This window comes from Mus musculus, chromosome 18 (assembly GCF_000001635.26).
Source record: "Mus musculus strain C57BL/6J chromosome 18, GRCm38.p6 C57BL/6J".
Taxonomy (NCBI): Eukaryota; Metazoa; Chordata; class Mammalia; order Rodentia; family Muridae; genus Mus; species Mus musculus.
The window spans coordinates 11,862,501-11,884,716 of record NC_000084.6 but is presented as its reverse complement, the minus strand read 5'-3'; the positions used below and the strand labels follow the sequence as shown (position 1 = coordinate 11,884,716).

The 22,216-nt window shown below is 46.6% G+C and overlaps 1 protein-coding gene across 2 annotated transcripts in view; it reads right to left on the bottom strand.

Annotated features, from left to right (window-relative positions):
- The window catches only part of Cables1 (CDK5 and Abl enzyme substrate 1), a 106,354-nt gene that overhangs the window by 60,911 nt on the left and 23,227 nt on the right, over positions 1–22,216 (bottom strand). For both annotated transcript variants that reach the window (NM_001146287.1, NM_022021.2), the window contains exon 2: positions 1,932–2,003. In NM_001146287.1, the coding sequence (NP_001139759.1) occupies positions 1,932–2,003 (72 nt within the window). The remainder of the gene's footprint in view (positions 1–1,931; positions 2,004–22,216) is intronic.

Here is a 22,216-nt window from a genome sequence, read left to right as displayed (position 1 = left end):
AGATTTGGGGGAAGCCAGTTGAAGCAGAATTAGCTGCCAGTCAGGGTAAATTCTAAGAGGAGGCTGCAGTGTAACAGAGCACTTAAGTCTCCCTTAGCCCCCTAACCTCCTAGGGACACAACAGCTCTGTCTTGAACCCCTGGTTGCCACACAACTGCAAACACTGGCTTCTGAAAGCACCTGAAGATAGCCTTCACTGCCCTCTGTCCTTGCTGTCTGTCCCTGTCTGCTGCAGGTGGGAAAGGGTTGGAGATGGGGGGAGGGGAGGCTCAGGTAAGGGGGTGGAGGTGGGGGAGGGGGTGGAGGTAGGGGGAGGGGAGGCTCCCGTACAGATGACCTTACTGCTCTAAGGCCAAAGCCACTTCTTGCCACCTGAAAGCATTGTTTTCCCTCCTCCATGCTCAAATTACTTGGACTAAAGCCAGTTCCTTGCCTTGTGCTTTAATTGAACTAAAGTGTGGCGCCTACTGGGGAAATGGCCTCACAGACTATGTCCTTTGGAGCTTTCAGGACAGACTTCAAAAGCAGAGACCAGCCTGTCCAACCCTGCCCTTCCTGATGGTGTCAGTAACTAGATTCACAATCTCCTGCCATCTGGGGTTTCTCAGACTGGCAAGGAACTGTCTCAGGATACCATTCTGCCCTCAGTGACACTTCCCGGGGTAGGGGTGGGAGTGGGGGTGGGGGTGGGGGTGGGGGAGCTATGTCTTGGAATGCAGCCAAGCAGATGGGGCACAGATGCAGGTTTGGGAAGGGCTGATGCCAGTCACAGGAGCTTCCAGCCTCCCCCGGGCCTTCTTGTCTGCCGTCTGCTTCATAGTCCTTGTGAAGCCCAAACATCTGCCGCCTCCTGCTTTCAAAGGTCTGAACCACACATCTTTCCCTTGCCAGCTTAGAGCTGTGGGGAGAAGACCCAACATGCACATTTTCTCCTTCACAAGGAAAGCCTGGCCGGACCTCTGCACAGATGTGGGCCAACGGAGAGGGCAGGACTAAGGGAGGGAAACCTGCCAGTCTCCGGCAATTGCTGTCATCCCAAAAATGTGCCTGGCCAGCACTTTGCTAATCCAGTAGGGAAAATGGAATGGAATGCTTTCAACCCCAAGGGAGCCTCTGCAATGATCTTCACCAGGTTGCCCCAGCAACTAGCTAGGGAATGACGTCATGGTCGCCTCCTAAGGAGATCTGGTTGCTTTCCCTGCTGAGAGTAAGGCCTAAGATCTTAAGTGCTGTGTAATGCCAGGGTTAATATGGGCCCTGCTTCCATAAACAGCCACTTTCAAGATGCAAAGGGTGGCTGGGCAAGACGCTTAGCTTTCTCAGAGGCTTAGCTTGACAGTGCCTTCCTGGTACCAACCACAAAGACAACCACAAGAAAAACAGCCACCAAATCTGCAGGCAGACTGGCCTGCTCCAGTGTATCAGTGGGTTGTGTCCTAGGTTTCACATGTCTTGAGAGTTGGGGTTCAACACTGACAATTCTTTGTCCTTGGGAATCAAATGTTTATTTTTTAAAATTTAATTAGGAAGATCAAGAATTATAATCAGTGCCCCCAGAGCTCCCAGGGACTAAACCACCAACCAAAGAGTACACATGGAGGGACTCATGGCTCCAGCTGCATATGTAGCAGAGGATGCCTAGTTGGACATCAATAGGAGGGAAGGCCCTTGGTCCTGTGAAGGCTCTATGCCCCAGTGTGGGGAATGCCAGGGCCAGGAAGTGAGAGTGGGGGTGGTGAGCAGGGGAAGGGGTAGGTGATAAGGGGAGGGGGTTTCTCAGAGGGGGAACCAGGAACGGGGATAACATTTGAAATGTAAATAAAGAAAATATCTAATAAAAAAGAAAGAAAAAAAAGAATTAAAAAAAAAAAACACATCTGTGTACTAACAGCTCTTATAACATACACATACATGAAGCATGGAAAACTTACCTCCGGAGAGGGGCATTCTCTTCAATATCTTCCAGGGTCTCCAAAGATGATCTCTGGGAGATGAGGCGACGTCTAGAGACCAAAAACCAGAGGTTAATAGTGTACAATAAAACTGATCAAACGACTGTGTAAATCTGTGACTATCAGGAGAAAAAAAAAAAACAACAACAACAGTATAATCCCTAACTACACTCTAAACATCTGTCCTTAGCCCTACAGGGAAGTGTGGTCCTTACTCCTCTCCAAAGAAACTTCTCTTTGCCTCAGACAGAAGTCACCACAGCAAGTCACAACCAATCAAAATGCTGAACTGTGGAGCCCAGTTCCAATGGATACAAAAAACACCCCACACACTATAAAGCTCAGGGAAAATTGTGGGAGAGGGGACAGAAAGATTGTGAGAGCCAGACCATCAGGGAGTCTGCTGTGAGACTGTCTCCTAGAAATGTCAGAAGCTCCACCCACGGTCTCACCACCATGACTGCCATAACATAACCCCAATAAATATGTGTGGGGTGGGCGGGGGACGGGGGGAGGTCTCAACTCTACCTACACAAAGAACTATAGGGAACTAAAGAATGCAGGAAGGTGGGAGAAATGTCGTCCCCAGAGAGGAGAACACGGACTGGTATCCAATACCAAGTAGCCAGACCTGAAAACATATGTATACATTGCACTTTATAGACCAAGCAGACTCCACTTATGTATTTGGGAATATGTATGTATATGCATACACATATATACATGAAGCAACGTGAAAAGGAAGAAAGGGGAGGGGGTGAGATGGCTTGGTGGGCTCAAGGTCGTCTGCCCCTGATGGGAGAATGGGCTCTACAGATTTGTACTCTAACAGCCACATGTCCTTGGTGGCACTTATGCCCCTGCCCTACCTGCTCATAATAATAATACATAAAATTAAAATGAAACACAACAAATTTAGACCACAGCTCTCTTCAGTGACGCCAGGCTCATCTTGCTTGCCTGCATCTTGACCACACCCCTCCGGGACAGGGACTCTGGTGATTGCACAAGTGGATGACCTGTTTCAAGCTTCAGTTGCCTCCACATGACAAGAAATTACAAGATGCTGCTTATAGCACACAGGGTCACTGGGGTACTGAGAGACGCTGCTTATAGCACACAGGGTCACTGGGGTACTGAGAGATGCTGCTTGTAGCACACAGGGTCACTGGGGTACTGAGAGATGCTGCTTGTAGCACACAGGGTCACTGGGTCACTGTACTGAGAGATGCTGCTTATAGCACACAGGGTCACTGGGGTACTGAGAGACGCTGCTTATAGCACACAGGGTCACTGGGGTACTGAGCCATCTCCTGAGCATTAGTTAAGCTGTTAAGCTCCTGAGCACTGTTAAGAATTGAAATATTCATCATATGACCCTAGGAACTGATGAATATTCAGTTTTGAAAGCATATTTTATCACTTGTGTACCTGTGTCTGTCTTTGGGTGTACATGGGTACATATGTGGAGGCTGAAGGCCAGCCTTGGATGCTGTTGCTCAGGAGAACTGCACACTGTTCTGTTTTGTTTTCTCTTCAGGCAAAGGTGTCCATTAGATGGAGGCTCATGGATCCAGCTATGCTGGCTGGCCAGCGGGCCCTGGGGATCTTCCTGTCACCACGTCATGAACACCTGGCTCTCAGGTCCATGAGCCTGCCCAGCTTTTGACATCGATTTTGGGTCTGGAACCCAGGTCCTCTTGCTTGCATGGCAATTGCTTCACCACCTGAGCTCTCTCCTCCTGCCCTCAAACCTCATCATTAAAAACCTCAAGATCACTCGAATACTATTAACAAAGTTAGTCCTGGGAGCCCATGATACTTCTAGAGAACTGGAAACAAATGATTCTCTGAGGGGAATCCTCAGAGGCCAGAGACAATGAATACTCAATGTGATCATGCAGAACAATAACTTTTCTGGGTTGTTGAAGAGCTGCGTACCGCCTGCCCAAAACCCTCAATGTAGTTTCTTTTGCCAGGCTGAAATAAGAACCAGTCCTAGTTAACTCAAAATATCTGGTAAGATGCAGCTGGGAAGAGTTGGTGGTAACTTTAAATAAATCTATCTAAACGAAGTCCACTTCACGGCCAGTGATTTGAGGGAGGAGGAAGGGAAATTTTGTTAACTTAGAAATGATGGAGCCAGGCGGTGGTGGCGCATGCTTTTAATCTTACTTAGCACTCGGGAGGCAGAGGCAGGTGGACTTCTGAGTTCGAGACCAGCCTGGTTTACAAAGTGAGTTCCAGGACAGCCAGGGCTATACAGAGAAACCTGTCTCAAAAAAATCAAAACCAAAACCAAAACAAAAAAAAAAAAAAAAAAGAAGAAGAAAGAAATGATGGATATTTAATTTTGTCCTACAGTCCCTTCTTTTCCTGAGTGGGAAGATACTTAATCATTTATGTTCCTAAGTCTGCCCACATATGTATGTGGACGCACACATGTGAAGGGCAGCCTTGGATGCTGCCCCTCAGGAGAACTACACATGTTTTTTCCCCAGGCAAAGGGTCTCACTAGGACAAGGATTCACAGTTGCTGGGCACATGGCCTACCATGCTTGTTAATGGAATATACAAAGACACCTTCCCCCACATTGTACATCTAATTTTTTACCTTTTCTTTAACTATAAACTGTTTTAGCTTTAGTTGTCTCAGATCTTCATTTGCCAATTGCATTAACTAATTTCCTAAGATGACCCTCACTGTCTTGGTGACATATAGGACCTTCATCGTGTGGTTAGGTTAGCACTGAACTTCTATCCACATAATATGGCCAAGTCATCAACAGCCAGGCACAACTGTCAGAGATGCAGTCATCTTACTTGGGAACCCAAGGTACAGAAATTATTTTAGAAGTAGCCAATTCACTAGGGGAACATCCAAACACTGACTCCAGGAACTCAGCTTGCGGGAGCCTCTATGACAGCATCCTGCAGCTCTAAGCATATGCACCATCCCTTAAGATACGGGGTCAAGATCCCAGTTAGTCTTAATCAAGGCTTCTATTCCTGCACAAACATCATGACTAAGAAGCAAGTTGAGGAGGAAAGGGTTTATTCAGCTTACACTTCTACATTGATGTTGATCACCAAAGGAACTCAAGCTGGTCAGAAAGCAGGAGTTGATGCAGAAGCCATGGAGGGATGTTACTGGCTTGCTTCCCGTGACTTGCTCAGCTTGTTTTCTTATAGAACCCAAGACTACCATCCCAGGGATGGCACCACCCACAACGGGTCCTCTCACTAATTGAGAAAATGCCTTACAGTTGGATCTCATGGAGGCATTTCCTCACCTGAAGCTCCTTTCTCTGTGATAACTCCAGCCTGTGTCAAGTTGACACACAAAACCAGCCTGTACAGTCTTAAAAGAAGGGCTGAACCTCAACCTGTAGGAGTGCTAAGTCTGGCTGGTCCAGAATGCCAGGCTGGGATTACGACAGCACACCCCAGCCCACTGCATCTCATCCACAAGGCTCATAATTATGCAAAGAGGCACACCTAGGCTTTAGAGTCTTAGAAAGCTCCTTAATTCTTGAGCCTCCATTTTTCTCATCCCTAAAATTGGAGGTGTTGGGCTGGAAGACAGCTCAGCAGCGGGAGTGCAAACTGCTCTTGCAGCCTGAGTTTGGTTTCTAGCTCTTACATGAGACTAAAGGATATCTGAAGTCTCCAGCCTCTGTAGACACCTCCCACACATACACACAATTGGAGATAATAAAAAATATTTTAAGATGAAAATAAAGAGGCTGACTATATTAGCTGTGGCTCTTCCTCCAGTCCTCACTAGCAGAGTCACCCCAAAGGGCACTACTGTGCCTCAGCCCATCAAGATATGCGTTTCTTCCACACCAAAGCCCACCTTGTATATAACTAAATCCATGCTTGCCTTCAACATGGTTCCCTGAAAAGCAGAGATACCTGCTGATACTCTCGCCACCTATAAAACTGGTGTCCATCCCACCTCCATGCCCTGCTGTGTTGCCATTATCTCTTCAGCGAAAGAGTGGTGTATTTCTGGTGCCATTCCAAGCTTTTAAGCTAGAAATAAAATATGAATAGGGGTGGACAACTAAACAGCTGCTAGATACAACACAGCCTCAAGCAGATGTAAGTCACAGATACCAGAAGTCTCAACCAGTCCTGCTATGCTCTGAGCCCTGCTTTGTAGAGCAGCATTTTGGGGTGAACACTGAGGGGTGCTTTGCTGAATGTGATGCAACCACTGTGCCCCTTGAGGACTGCCCTCCCTCCTGAAGTCACCCTTAGCAAGTCCCTGCAAGCTCTGTGGCCACTACTCAGGAGCAGATACAACTTAGGCTGCAGCCAGGTTCATTCCCTGAAGATACTGGTATCTGCCCACCAGCTTAACCAATATGACTGTTGGCCTGGTCTGTACTTGACTCCTGTTCTTTAGCGGCTTGACCTTCAAACAGGGGTCCACAGAACCACTGGGGAATTCCACTGAAATCCCTCAAGCTCCTTCATCTTTTGAGAACACCTTTCATAGGGGCAGAAGGAAGAGTGGCCAAATGCCACCTGAACTCAGGAGCTTCCCCACTCCTCCAGGCTCTTCCACCACATTCTAGGTGCTCGCCCTACAAAGCCCGGCTGGTCCACAAAAGTGCAGATCCCAGTGGCACTCCTGCTTCTACACTGTTGCAAGAACTTCTTGCCTCCCCCTTTTTTTAGATCAGCACATTGGATATTTTCCTTGTGAGCTGAACAAGTATACAAGTATAGTCACACATGCACTCTATTGAGGATTAACTGTTTTCTGCTTAAATGAAAGTCTAACACTCAATGCAATGGTATTAGGAAGCGCGTCTCTGGGAGGCAACTAGGTCACAAGGGAGGAACCCTCGGGAATGGACTGGTGCCTTTACAAAGAGGCCCCAAGAAATCACTCCCATTCCCTTTCTGCCGCATGAAGACACATGGAAAAGCCAGATGTCTATAACCTGGAACAAGACTCTCACCAATCTAAACTCCAAGTTAGCAGAGTGGATTACAGGCTTCCAGCCTTCTGTGTGAGAAAACAAATTTCACTTCTTTATAAGCCACCTAGCTTCTGGCAGTTTGTTATAGTAGTATAACTAAAACAGACAGACAGATAGATACACACACATACAGAGAGACAGACACAGACAGAATCAGAGACAGTTGAGCATGTAGGCACTTTTAAGGCTTCAATTCTTTAAAGGGAAAAGAAAAATCTCAAACTTGAATGTTCACCTGTTCCTTTAAATCAGTGGGCATGGTCCCTCATTTATGAATATTCTTTGAGATAGACACACACAACCTAGAAACAACCACGACTACCCTTATAAGGAACGGTAACACGGTGCCATGGCAAACCAGCACAAAGTCTTGTGCTTCCTAAGATGAGCTGTTTGCTGTCAGAAGGGTTGCTCCACGAGCTCGGTGCAGTGTTCATCACCACCCCAAGCAGAGCTAGATCCTTCCAAGAAACATAGTAACACCTTTTCTCCTCCCTCTATCCTCAGGAAGCCTCTGGGGATGAGGTAGCTTGGGGCAGCAGCCAACTTAACCAGCTGCTTTCACCCTGCATTGTCTCCTAGGCTGAGCACATTACTGGACCATCCCTTTATCATAGGCATAGTTGGCCAAGACTTGAAAGAATACTTAGCCTTGGATCAAAATAGCATGCTACTTTATCAACCGCAGATATTCGGTAACAGAGCAGCAAGGTGCAAGCAGAAGCATTATATGCTGAAGTCAGCAAATCAAAATGTTTATGACTAACATACCGAACATGCACCTACGGGTCCTCTTCTTGTCTAATAATTATAGCAAGGACCTACCATGCCAGCCACATTGACCCCAGTGTGGTTCACACTTAATGTCCTGAAACCTTACTCACTGCACACTGAATACAGTGACTCTGAGCAGGAAAGGAGCTGTGACCCATGACAGTATATCTCCACACCTGAACACACAGGAACCAAATTACTCTGCTGCTGCTTACACACTCACAGCTCATCTACAGGGAAGTCACTGTAGACCCCAAGCACTTAGAGATGGACAGAGTGGCCATGTACTAATAAATTCATTTGCATACATTGAGGGCATAAGAGGAAGTAGCTGCGGGTAAGAGAAGATGGCTACACAGTAGACAAGGAGACCAGGGTGCAGATCTGCAAGAGAAGGAAGGACCCAGGGCCGGCATCCCTAAAGAGAAGGACCCAGGGCCGGCATCCCTAAAGCATCTTAAGCTCAAGAGAGCCGTTGCCCCATTTCCAGGGCAGGAACAGCCACCATCCATCCAAGTAACTGTCCAGGGGCAAGGATGGTCTGACCATTCTGAAAGGTTTCCTAGTGACTGCTGTCTCCATCCTGGTCAACAGTGTCTTTTGAGAGTGAGGAGGAAGGCAGAAGCCATATGTGGCCAGGGTGGCTCAGAGCCTCTCTTAGAAAGACACATCAAGGTAGCGGGCACTGCTCAAGGAGGGGAAATCCAGGGCCCAAGAGTTAGGACCAGGCTGAGAGGTACTAGAAGTTGACTGCTGGGCCTTGGCCTGTGTCCTTGTGAGGAAGGTACCTTAAGCCAACCCACTTGAGCTGATCTACAGGTTGGAATGCCCCTTGAAAAGGCTGCCACTTGGGCCTGCCTCCAAAGAGTCTTACTTGTCTGGGCTTGGCTGGAAGGATTTTTTTTTTTTAAACCACCAGGTGATTCTAATGAGCAGGACAGTTGATCCCACTAAAGAAGGTCACCTCCAACATCCTGCTCTGGTCAAGGGTGAGTGACACTCCAGTTAATTCCTTTACTCTCCAGTATCAGCACACATGGACTGGAAGTGATTGTAACCAGCCCCTGAGCAGTGGTCTGTCTCGTTCATCCTTGCATGGAGACCTTACAAAGGTCAATGGGCAAAGGAAAGCAGGCCATTTAGCCTGGAGAACTGAGGCTAAGGAGAACCCAGTGAGTTTCTAGTAGGAATGAGGTATCCAAGTATGCCACACACGCGCGCACAAAGGACCGGAAGAACAAAACCGCAGTCTGTTCTCTCTGAAAACAAAACACCAGCTTGGTGGACAGGTCAGGACCTCGGGAAGAAGCTGGGTCGGATACTTCCTGCCTTGAGGTCCTGTCTTCCTGCACGGAACCCACTTACACACATTCCTGGCTATGAGTTTGTGCTACTGGAGGGCACAGACATCTCTTCACTAGGTGTGAGAAGTGAGGGCAAAGACCTTAGCTAATTACATAAGCGAGTGACAAGCTGAGGGCATGATGATCACATCTGTTCAGATGGTTATTATAATGAGAAATAAACTAAATGAATTTTAGTGTGTGTTCAAAACTGCCTTAGAGTTTTGTCATATGTCCACTGAGAAATCTTCTCCCCACCCCCACGACCCCACAAGACTAAACAAGACGTCTTCTGCCTTGGTTAATGGTCCATTACTCTGATAAGACACCACAACCAAGGCAACTTACAGAAGAATTAGTTTATTTGGGGCTTACAGTTTCAGAGGGTAAGTTCAGGACTGTGTGCAGGGACCATGGCAGCAGGAGGCAGGCATGGACCTGAGCAGGAGCTGAGAGGCCATATATTGGCCCACAAGGACCGGGCAAAGAGCTCCCGGTGAATGGCATGGGCTTTTGAAACACCCAAATTGACCTCCAGTGACACACCTCCTCCCAGAAGGCCACCCCTCTTAATCCTTCTCAGTTGGGAAACCAACTGAGAACCAAGCATTCAACATATGTATCCATGGGAGCCGTTCTCACTCAAACCACCACATCTGGCTAGAGAAGGACTGTGCCATCCACTCCTGGGTACCCCTGGGAAGGGACCAGACTCAGAAAACAGAAGGTACTCAATCAGGCCAGCTAGCTACAGAACTTCATTAGGCAGAGGGGTAGCCCCAAACTTCTCCTCTCTCTATAATCAGTGAGCAGCATTGGATGTTTGAGCCTCCATCCTGTTTCACAAGGCTCAGAACCCACTCTTTGAAAGTCTCTCACTGCTCAACGAGGAAAGGTGGGGCTAGATAAAGCAAAAGCCTCCCTTTACCTTACAAACTAGGGAAGCCTGCAACTCCAGGCTGCTTAACAGAATCAAAGACTAAAAGCTCGATCAAAAAGGCTAGCAAACCGAGAAGCCAGAGCAGGACTTTGGGCAGTTGAGAAGTCCCTTTGTAAGTAAGATGTGGGAAGGTCTCTTATTTCCTGAGAATAAGCCTCAAGCTTGGGTTCATGCAATCTGCATCAGGGACAGTTTTTGCTCTACAAAACAGGTTTGTTTTTTCCTGAAAAAGGGTTTCTCTGTGTAGCCCTGGCTGTCCTGGAACTCGCTCTGTAGACCAGGCTGGCCTCGAACTCAGAAATCCGTCTGCCTCTGCCTCCCAAGTGCTGGGATTAAAGGCGTGCGCCACCACCGCCCAGCTTCTGCTACTCTCTTAACTCCCTCCCCATGCCCTTAATAAACGCTACTCTATACCATACCGTCATGTGGCTGGTCCCTCAAGGGGAAGGGATGCCTTGGCACTGAGGCACCCCCTCCCCACACCCCCAAAGAACACCCCCTTTCTTTCTTTTTTTATAGACATATCACATATAATAACAATGAAAATGGGGGCCATGAGTTTTCAGAGAGAGGGAGAGGGGTATTTAGGAGGGCTTGGAGGGAGGATAGAGAAGGGAGAATATTATAATTATATTATAATCTCAAAGTTTTTAAAAAAGAAAGAAATGGTTAGGACTTTAATTTTTTAAAAAAATATGACAAGCCAAAAAATTTATTTCAAACCCACTTTTTTTTTTTAAGTCTCTCGCTGATGAATCAGGCAAAGAAATCAAATTAAAATCAAAACACCAAGAGCCATCAACTGGCTTGTTCTACATTGATGTAGGTAGGTTAAGAAAGATTTGAACTGTCAGCAGAGCATACAAATGGTGCATGGCTGGTTCACTCTTGCTTCGAGGATTCGCAGCAGACTTGCCAAACCCTGGAAATCAAGATGTGAGGTCATGCAGTAAGTACTGTTTCTATCAGATAACTGTGGTGGGATTTACTACCTGTGAGGTCATCGAAAGAAGTACTGTTCCTATTAGACAACTGTGACGGGATTTAATGCCTGGCCAGGCATCCACTGTCAGCCTCTGCAGGCCACCCTGTGCACCCAAGGCCTGCAATGTGACTTTTGTGGAAAGCCTATATAACAATGGAATGGGCCTGTCAGTGGGAGCCCATAGTGATTCCCTCTGGGACAAGTGCAAACCTCTCTGATAAGAGGCTGAGAAACAAGTAGAAAAGCCACGGCGGTGTCACTCTGAAAGCATCTGCCCAGTTTCTCAGCTTTTGGGTTTTGGGTTGTTGGTATTGTTTGTTTATTTTGTTTTGTTTCATCAGCCTGCCCCTGCCTCCCAGGACCAGGATTAAGAGGCCTGTGGCCTGATGCCTGGGATACTTTCGAGTATCAGGGAATCCAGAGGCTGGCCCAGAGTCACTGGCTGAGTTCTACATCGCTTATAGCTGCCAAGGAGGGAAGGCTCCTGCCTGCGATTGGAGGACACACACCGGTCAAACGTGCAGAGGAGTCAAACTAGGAAAAGCAAATGTATTGGCTTTAAAAGTCAGGATCCAGACAGGCCTTGTGGAGCCGATGAATAAAGAGCATTCTCTTCCTATGGAACATTCCAGAGTCCTCATTTGGTGGCAGAGGTGACAAGTGGGAGCCATGACAGGTCAGAGGGTCGGAGGGAAATACTAGAGAAGGGAGAAGCACTCCACTCGACTTTAGAGTCACTGGAACAACAAGGGCCCTGCAGGTTGGCAGGTCAGGGATGCTCTGAGGAGGCTACAATTCCAGGAATCGCATTCTCTGTTCCCTAAGCCAGGCAGGAACAGTCTAAGTGTGGAGGAGGCAGGGCAGGATAGGCTTAAAGGACAGGCAAAATGTAGCCAGGAGAGGCCCAGCCTGTGGGCAGGAGGGTCCAGTGAGGAAGGACCTGTGTGAATGTGAGGTGTGGGACGTCCTGGAACAAAGTCTAGTCCCAAGGAAAGAACAGGAGCCCAGGCAGGGGTGAAGGCTACACCAGCGCCAGATTTCCTCAGAAGCCAGTTTCATTCTGTGCCTCTCTTGCCACATACCCAAGCCTGAGAACGGCCTGAGTGCTGAGGAAGCAGCCCACTTTGGTGAGGACAGCAGCAGCATTAAAGTGTGTGCGCGCACACACACACACACACACACACACACACTCACACATGTCTCTCTTTGTCTCTCTCAGCTCCTGGTATGACCTTTCTCTGTTCCGAAGAGCCTTCAGTAGCAGCAATGGATTATGACAGCTCAGAAACAGCAGGCAATTATTTATAGCAAACCTGTAATTGATGGGGCTCTGTAAATCTGTAATTTTCTAGGAGCCGTTCAGATGACGGCAGTGCAGTGAGCAGCAGCTTCCGCTTCTCCTTCACTCCAGATTTCCTATCCAGGGACTTACAGCGTTCAACTCCTTCCCAGAAACCTTTTGTAAAATGAAATGCCTGCTTTTCTTTGGCCTCTTATGTTTATCTCTTTTTGCCAAAAGCTGAACTGGGGTTAGTAAGTGGCTTCAGGGTTAAAAGATGTTCTAGGTGGGCCGGGCAGTGGTGGTGCATGCCTTTAATCCCAGCACTTGGGAGGCAGAGGCAGGTGGATTTCTGAGTTCGAGGCCAGCCTGGTCTACAGAGTGAGTTCCAGGACAGCTAGGGCCACGCAGAAAAACCTGTCTCGAAAAACCAAAAAAAAAAAAAAAAAAAAAAAAAAAAGGAAAAGAAAAAAGATGCTCCAGGTGACTTAATCCTAGTTCAAAAGAATTCGTAGCATCCTCTCCTCAGACACAGCACAGTGCCACCTGTTCCAGAAAGCTGTCCCTGGCATTTTCTAAAGTCCTCAATATCTAGAAGTACTAACTGATATGAACATGTGACTCTGATCTTACAGTTATCTCCAACCTGGCTACAGGGACCTGAAAGATGGGTAATTTGGTCTTTCCTTCAGTGACGAGTTCATTGTATGTACAAGCCTCCAATAAATCGCTAAGCACAGCATGAACAACTCTGCAGTCAGAGCTGAAGAAGAGAAGCAGGATGGGGTGGAACAGTACTGGGGAGTCAGAAAATCTCCATCAGGGAGACTAAGAACATGGCTCAGCGTTAGGTAAAGAGCTTGGCATACAAGCATGAAGACCAGAGTTCAACTTCCCAGCACCCACATAAGTGCCATGGTGGGTGTGGTGGCCTGCCTGTAAACTCAGCACTGGGAAGGAAGAAACAAGGGGTTCCCCAGAGCAAGCTGGATCACCGAACTAGCTGGACTGAGCACAACCATATGTGTGCAAGCAGGCAAGCAAGCAAGCAAGCAAGCACACAAGAGCGTGTGTGTGTGTGTGTGTGTGTGTGTGTGTGTGCACATGCACATGTGTGCTTGCTTGCAGAAGGTCAAGCCATGGTAAAATGTGGCCAAAATCCAAGCTTGAAATTTATGTTCGCCGAGACACTGGTGTTCTAACTTCTTTTTAGGAGCTAAATGCTTCCCTACCCTACGCTAACTTTTACATCAGTTTCCAAACATAAAATAGATTAGATTAAAAACAATTCCAGGCTGGGTATGGTGACACATGCCTTTAATCTCAGCACTTAGGAAAAGCAGATAGATCTCTTAAGTTCTAGGCTAGCCTGGTCTATGTAGTGAGTTCCAGGGTAGCCAGTGCTATGAGGAGAGACCGTGCCTTTAAAAAAACAACAAAGCAACAACAACAACAATCCCCGCCCCCAAGGCCCAAATAAAAGAATTTCAAATTTTATAAACATAATTGCTTCAATATTTACCTAGGGCTCAATCATGGCTATAAAACCTCAAGTTCCTTGATATTTAAATTATTTACTATTTACTTGTATGAGTATTTTGTCTGCATGTATGTCTGTGTACCATGTATGTGCCTGGTGCCCTGGGAGGCCAGCGAGAGTATTCTGTGCTATGGAATTGTGGTTACACATGGTTGAGGCATTATGTCTGTTCTAATAATTGAACCCCATTCCTCTGGAAGAGAAGCCAGTGCTCTTCATGACTGAGCCACCTCTCTAGGCCCTTCTTTTGATCTTTAAGCAAATGTGGAAAAACCTGAAGGCATGGATGACCTTTTGAGTCCAAGGCTAATTTTGGCTTGTCGTTTGTTTCCTTTGGTCCTGCTTGTACAGTAAGGGTACGATCCCCCTTGGCAAGCATGAGTAGGCACCAGTGGTAATCATTTTCAAACATCTTAAGACCCAATACACTTTAGTAGATGGAAGAAGTGGAACTTAATTGCATCAATTCTATCTGCTCTTGCAGCATGAGTTCATTAGTGCATAGTTAATTAAGTAACACAGGTGACTTCTATGTCAGGCTTTGGTATGTAAAAGTAGAGTTTATTTAATTTTACTGTAGTTTAAAAACATACACACACACACACACACACACACATATATATATATATGTATATATATATATATATACATATATATATATATATATATATATATATATATATATATTTATTTGTTCTTGTCATTTCAGTGGCTGTAACAAATACCATGATCTCTCCCTGCCACCCACACCACCCCCAAATGCAACTTAGAAAAGAAGGGATGTTTATTTGGCATATAATTCCAAATTATCATCCACCATCTTGGAAGAAGGCAGGAATTCAAACAGTTTATCACAATCACATTCTTAGTCAACAGCTAAGAGAAATGATTGTACCTATGCTGCCTATTTGTTTAGATATCTTTCTCTACTCCTACAGTTCAGGGTCTAGCCTAGGGAATGGTGCTACCCACAATGGACTGGGTCCTCCTATATCAATGATCAAGAAGATCTCCCACAGATAAGCCCATAGGCCTGGTCTAGGTGATCCCTCAATCAAGATTTGATCCCTCAAATCACAAGCTTTGCAGGTGATTCAGGTTGTGACAAGTTGGCATTTAAAACTAATCTTCAATATATGTGTATATATACATGTTATATACAGAATCTCATATAAAAGCATACCCTAACATGTTAAGCAGCTACCTCATGTAATTAACGGTTCCATGGCTGTAGATAAATACAAACATGTCTACATAAATCTCACCACGAATGCCTGGATGTTCACAGCAGCACAGTTACACCTGTGCCCGAGACCTGGTGGATGTTTAATAAAATGCAATGTTAATCTGCCTTAGAAAGAAGTCTTGAGATGTGCTACAAAATGAACCTTGAGGCTATTCTGCTAAGACCCAGTATCTAGGAATCCATCTAGATGAGCTGTCCAGGACAGCAAATCTACAGGCAGAAATCAGGTTTAGATTAGAGGGTGTCAGGGAATAGGGGCCAACAGTGACTACAGGGGCCAACAGTGACTACAGGGCTTCTTTGGTAGGTGGTGAAAGTTTTCTAAAATCTGACTACAGTGATGGCTACATAACTTTGTGAACACACAGTAAGTGTTCATTGGATTTAGTAAGCACATGGCATGTGAAGTTTATTGCAAAAGAACTGCTAAAATATTTATGTAGGATATATGAAATCTATGTATATACAAAAACACATTGAAAATGAATCAGCCATTTATGGAACTCTACCGCCTTTGCTGAGATCCTCAGAATGCCACGTTGATAATATGGGTGGGGCTCAATTTCTTCTGACTGGAGCTATGGAGACTGGGAGGTTGAACGGCTTGCTCAGGTTACAGGTGAGGGCATAAGGATCAGGGTCTACTGTAACATTAATGGAGCCCTGTGTGGTGGGTTGAGGGTGCCTAAGCCAGGGAGTGGCACTATTTGGAAGTGTGGCCTTGTTGGAATAGGTGTGCCACTGTGGGCATAGGCTTTAAAACCCTCATCCTGGCTGACTGGAAGCCAGTCTTTTCCTAGCAGCCTTCAGATGAAGATGTAGAACTCATCTTTCTGCACCATGCCTGCCTGGACACTGCCATGATCCTGGCTTGATGGTAATGGACTGAACCTCTGAACCTGTATGCCAGCCCCAATTAAATGTTGTCCTTATAAGAGTTGTCTTGGTGATGGTGTCTGTTCACAGCAGTGAGACCCTGACTAAGGCATTCTGTTTCCAGCACACTACAGCAGGCACCAGGTTAGAGCTGAAAGCTGCAGATATACAGATGTCAGAGGCCTACCCACAACTTACACAAACTCTACAGTATCTCCCATGGGTAGCTTGGTGAGCCTTCTGCCTCCAGAACCTCTATCTGCCCTCACTCTGTTGCACCCTGACAGAGCAAGCAGAAAGGCTCCTGCCACTTCTGTCTCTCTTCTTCCTCTCCTCATTCCTGACCCCTGAGAGAAGACACCTCTGTACATTACAGTCCTTTCAGGCTTACTCTGGTCTTCAGAACAAGAACCACGAATATCTCCAGTTATCTAGGAAAGAAGACAACGCAGCATCCAGGCTGCTCCATCAGTGTCTGTAGAGCAATCTAATTTCTGAGCCGCTCACTCAAAGTCTTTTGAAATGTATTAGTGCAACTGCCTCACTGTATACATAATTAGCAGCTGCAGTCCTAATTACTAGGCTGTTGAGGGAAAGTTTCTAAAGTCACCCTGCAGCAAGGGATCTGTGCCTGATGCCACATGAAGTCAGTCAGATGCACAATCCACTTCTTGGATTCAACTGCTGTGGAAAAGAACACACACATACGTGTACATATGCATATATGTATATACATGTATATGTGTTCTGTGTGTGTGTGTGTGTGAGAGAGAGAGAGAGAGAGAAAATATATATATATATATATATATATATATATATATATATATAGAGAGAGAGAGAGAGAGAGAGAATATATGTGCCCCTGAGTGCCCATACAACCAGAAGAGGGTGTGGAATCCCTGTACTTGGAGGTATAGGCAGTCATGAGACACTCAATATGAGTGCGGGAAAATGAACTATGCTTTTACAAGAGCAGTGAGCATTCTCAAACACTGAGCCATCTCTCCACCCCCAAGAATATATTATTAATGACCAAGAGGGTTTAGGGTACACTCTTTTCAATTTATATCCTCAGAAAGCAATAAGCTAAAATAAAAATGATCATGTGCCATTGGTTTTCCTAAGGGTGTTTGATAATGTCATTTTTTAAGGTGAGATTCTTTAACCAGGGTCTTTGGACCTTCCCAGAGAGTCTATGGACTTCTAAGGTCAGATGCAGAGTGTATGTGTACCCACTACTCTCTCTTCTAACAAACCAAGTGATCCCAGAAAAGATGAGTACCCATTGCTGTAATGCTCACAGATGAGCTCCTATTGCTGTAATACTCACGGGGCACACACTGGGGTAGCAACAGGGTTCAGAAGGGCAGGGCTCTAGAATGAACTAGCTCTACTGTGTGACCAAGTGTGGTGGTTTGAATATGCTTGGCCCAGGGAGTCACACTATTTGGAGTTGTGGCTTTGTTGGAGGAAGTGTGTCATCGTGAGCGTGGGCTTTAAGATCCTCGTCCTAGCTGCCTGGGAGCCAGTCTTCTCCTATGTGCCTCCAGAACAAGATACAGAGCTCTTAGCTCCTCCAAGCCCATGTCTGCCTGGGTGCTGCCATACTCCCACCTTGATAATAATGGCCTGAACCTCTGAACCTATAAGCCAGCTCCAATTAAGTGTTGTCCTTATAAGAGTTGTCTTGGTCATGGTGTCTGTTCACAGCAGTAAAACACTAAGATAGAAGTTTGTACCAGGTAGTAGGGTATTGCTGTGATAACCCTAACCATGCTTTTGTTTGGAAGAATGTGGAATCTGTTTGGGACTTTGAATTTGGAAAGCAGTAGAATGCTTTAAGTGGGGCCTAATGGGCTATCCTAGTAGGAATACGGAAGACTTTGTTGCTGAGGGTGATTTGAACTGTGGAAGCCTGGCTCTAGAGGTTTCAGAGGAGAAGAATTTCAGTATGTGGCCGAGAGACTGTTTTTGCGGTATTTTCTTTAAAAAATGTGGCTGCTTTGTACCCTTGTCTTGAGATTTAGCCCGAGGCTAAGTCTAAATTGAGAATCAGATTAATTGCTTTGACAAAGGATGTCTAAAAACAACCCAGTTGAGACTCTGTGATGTCCTTTAATCTCATGGAGAGTATTTTGATGAAACATAGCAAGGTTAAAAAGAAAAAAAAATACTAAACATATGTATGGTTCAAGTATTAAAGGGGCACTAGGAAGTAGAATAGATCTGAATCCTGTGTTCAAGGAGATAAACAGATTAAGGGACTGATGAAGCAAGTTCAGGCATAATGGCTCACACCTTTAATCCTAGGAGACAGAGCCAAGCAGATCTCTGAGTTCAAGGTCAATCTACAGAGCAAGTTCCAGGACAGCCAAGCCTAAGCAATGAAGGCACTGGAAAAGAGGAAGCTGGTGATAATGTAATAGAACGAGGGGGTGCATTCCTGCTCCTGCAAGAGGCAGACCTCAGCAGCTTTGGCCAAGCTTCTCTGGCTCTATAGTCAAGAGAAGACGACTACTGGAACAATTGGTGCTGGTTAGCTGGAGCTAAGAAATTAGCAGTGATTAAGAAGAGACCAGCATCATTGAGGTGAAATCTTCTGGGAAGTGTTTTCTGGGAGCACAAAGAGGCTGTGTTGCAGAGATAGCCAAGGTTGTACCTCGTGCTGCAACTGTATTTGGTAATGTAGAAGAGTCATGTGTAAGGTGGTACTGGTTTTGAAGGCATGAAGGGATCATGGAGAGCAGCTGATGCTTGGTACTGTGAGAGGCCATGGAAGGCCATTGGTGAAGGTGCAGCATCAGTTGCAGTTGACGGCCCAGGACTGAAGGGGCCATGCAAAGGATATGAGGCTTGGCACCACGAAGAGAGCCTATGAAGGGCAATGTGGGAAGCCAACTCCAATATGGTGCCGGTTTCCGGTTTCTGTTGTCATAAACACCACCACTGCGCAGGCGTCATTTCGAATTTGGCACCAACCCCTCCTGAGCAGGTGCATGCAAATTGGGTGCCGGCAGACTGACCAATCCCAGGGGGCCACGGAGCCTTCTCCTTTGCTGGGGTGCATATAAGCAGGGATCCCTGGGCGTCCGGGGGTCCCTGTAGAAGCATCGAGTCGTTACTGCAATAAAGGCTGTTGAGAAGAATCCGACTGTGTCGTGTCGTTCTTGCTGGTCAAGAGCAGATGCGACAGGGCAATTGGTGAAGCCTAGTGCTCTGACATCAGAGAGATGTAGAGTTTGGAATTTGCCCAGCTGGTTTCCTGCCTTGTCTTGGAGATTACAGTTAGTGACTGGATGAATCTCAGAAGAGACCTTGAACTTTAAGCATTATCTAGTTTGTTTGAGAGTGTAGGAGCTTGTTCCCTGTACAGTCAATGGAAAAAGGCTGCCTCAACCTTTTTTCTATATCATCGCAGCTTCCCCTATGCTGGTTCTTGCCTCCAGTTCAGTCTGGGTTATCAAAACCCTTTAAAACTGAGGCTGTGGAGCACTGAGATGTGGCAGGCGCATCCCGATGTAGAACTGTTCCTGTTAAATCAGGTTGGACTTTAAGGCCTTGCAATCACCAAGAACTCATTCGCCTGAGTTCATAGAACTCCAGTGCCTCAGCTTCAGCCATTAGCGTCGTAAAATGCATGTGGAAATGCTGCAGGGCAACCAAGGGGACATGGGGCTCCCTCCCACACAGGGAAGGAAGGCCAGAAGCAACCCTGTCCGCCAGTCCCTCTAGGGCAGGGGTGGCAGGAAGGGCTCCTGTTGTTCATGTGATCACACAGTCCTTAGCACAGCACAGGTCTTAGGAAGGACATCAGAACCCATCCTGTGTAGTTCCTCAGGTGTATGAGATGGATGTACCACACACACACACACACACACACACACACACACACACACACACACACACAGTCTTCATATTTATAGGGAAACAGTCATGCTTTGACAGATATGATCAAGTCACATAATTAGCATATCTACCTCTGCAAACATTTGGTTTCCAAAAGTATCTGAGCGCCTCACTACTTCAAACCCCCTTAGTACTTGCTCCAGGGACACAGCACTGGTCTCCCTTCTACTTCTTTTAAATTCTCACCACTCCTCCTGAAGACTGTTTCAAAAGAAGCGAAGCCCTTTCCAGCTGCTTCTGCCGAAAGCAAGCTCTTTTACCTTTGGCTTCAGAGCTTTTTTCCAAGGGGAAGTGACTTTGAAAAAGGGGGTGGGGCAATCGAAGCTTTACTTGGGTGGAAGAAATTACTAGGGGTTGTAAGTGGCAAACCTCAAAACCCTGGGCTGGGCTGGGCTGGCTTCACCCCTAGAGGTCTGGGGTACCATCATCAGAGAGGCAGTTGTCATAGAAGCGGACATGTGGGAGATGACCTGTGATCCACAATGTGATCAAGTCTTTAGGAAACTGCAGCCCAGTAGAAAAGCTGAACCGTAGGGACCTAAAATGATTCTGCTGGGAGCCCTGCTATAGGGCACCAGATTATCCAGACAGGGAAGTCAACACAGCCAAGAGATTGGTGGGCTGTTCTCCTCCGGGTTCTACCACAGCCTGAGCCACAGTTATGCTCTTCGTCCGGATCTACTATGGTGAGACACACCATAGTGACACTTCCCATCATGACCACATCTAAGTGTCCTGCTTACCAGCACTGAGGCATGCACACACACTACCATGCGGCCCTCAGTACCATTTACCTCCTACTACAACACCCCAAACCCTCTGTACCCACCAAATACTAGTTCCCCATCTCCTTCTCCGGCCACTGGCTGCCACCCTTACACTTCCCATTGCTTCATCTAACCATGCAAAGCAAGGAAGAGAGGTGGAATGGCTGTGTCTGTCCTGGGGTGACTCCGGAAGCCTATTCCGAAAGTTGAATGATACCCCCCTGCACGGATATCACCATACCTAGGCCTGCCACTCTTCAGTGAGTACCTGGCTTGTGTCCACCTTTTGGCTGTCAACAATGCTATAGGAGACACAGGGGGACAATATTCATACTTCCCCACCCACTTTCTCAGGACAAACTATGGCATCAGTGGGTGACCTCAAGAAGCCTCAAGAGTGAAAGGAAAAGAGAAGGACAACCTCAGGAAGTCTCCTGTCTTCCTTCCCAGTGACTGATGGCACCGTGGGAGCCACTAGACTACCTTCTCTGTCGTGTTTAAGGGTGGTTGTAAGTGTCGGGGTTGACCAAGTGTCTCTATCTCTATACATCAGATTCCCTTCCCTTCCATGCCTCCAAACAAATGTCCCCTTCTCTTCAAGAAGGCAGGACCACATGAAGACATCTCTAAAAAGCTGAATGCAAGCTCTGGGTTACAATTACCCCTTCTGTCTCCCTCTCAACCCCTCCTGCAGGGAACTTATCAGTCCCTGTGGGTGACACATGCTAGCCCTCTGAAATGTACTCTTAAACCACTAATAAAACTACAGAGTGAAAGCACACAGTAAATAGGAGAAACTCCGAATGTCCAAACTGCTTCTGAAAAGCAACGGCCCACAGCTGGAGGCTCCGGAACCTGGGGACACCCAGGAAGGAGAAGACAGAGAGGCGCCAGCTCTGCCAGCCCAGCTCTGTTCTCTTTATGACACAGCTACACATATTTCTGTCACACATAAGGAAAGACCCAAGACGTCTTCAGAAGTAGCCTGGGTAGACTTCATTTTTACTTAATTAAAAAAGGCAGAATGGAAATTTATCATTAAGCAAGCCTAAAAAATATTAAAGTATGCTCCCAGGAGATTAAGGGAAATAATTTCTGCTGACAGTGATCTTGAGGCAAGTGAGTTCTACCAGATGAATCAGGCACAGGCCCGAGAGTGATCAGGTTTCTAGTTCCAGCTTCCTGCTTCCTGGTGAAGTCATTCAGAGCTGGTTCCTACTCCCAGTTTGCTTTGTTATGAATAGGCAGAAAAGGCCACCTCTCCATTCCGCAGGTCACTCAGCAGAGATATCCCATGCAGCACAGACTGCAGGGCACGGAGCCGCTGTGAGCAGGACACTCACAAGGACTCAGTCTCTCCCAACCACACACAGAATGGAACACGGGATGAGCACACCGTATCAGTTTGTGAATAAAACTCACCCCCCACCCCCCAAATACACGCTGTCTGGTCTCTAATTTTAAAAAAGATTCACTATATACGCACATAATATAACTGATAGCACCTGATCCATCCGTGAGTGTACATGTCACTGGCCACCTCCGGAGGTGGTTTAATGGGTCACTTGATTGCCATGCAAGGACCTAAAGGAGAGCTGGCCCGTTGCTAAC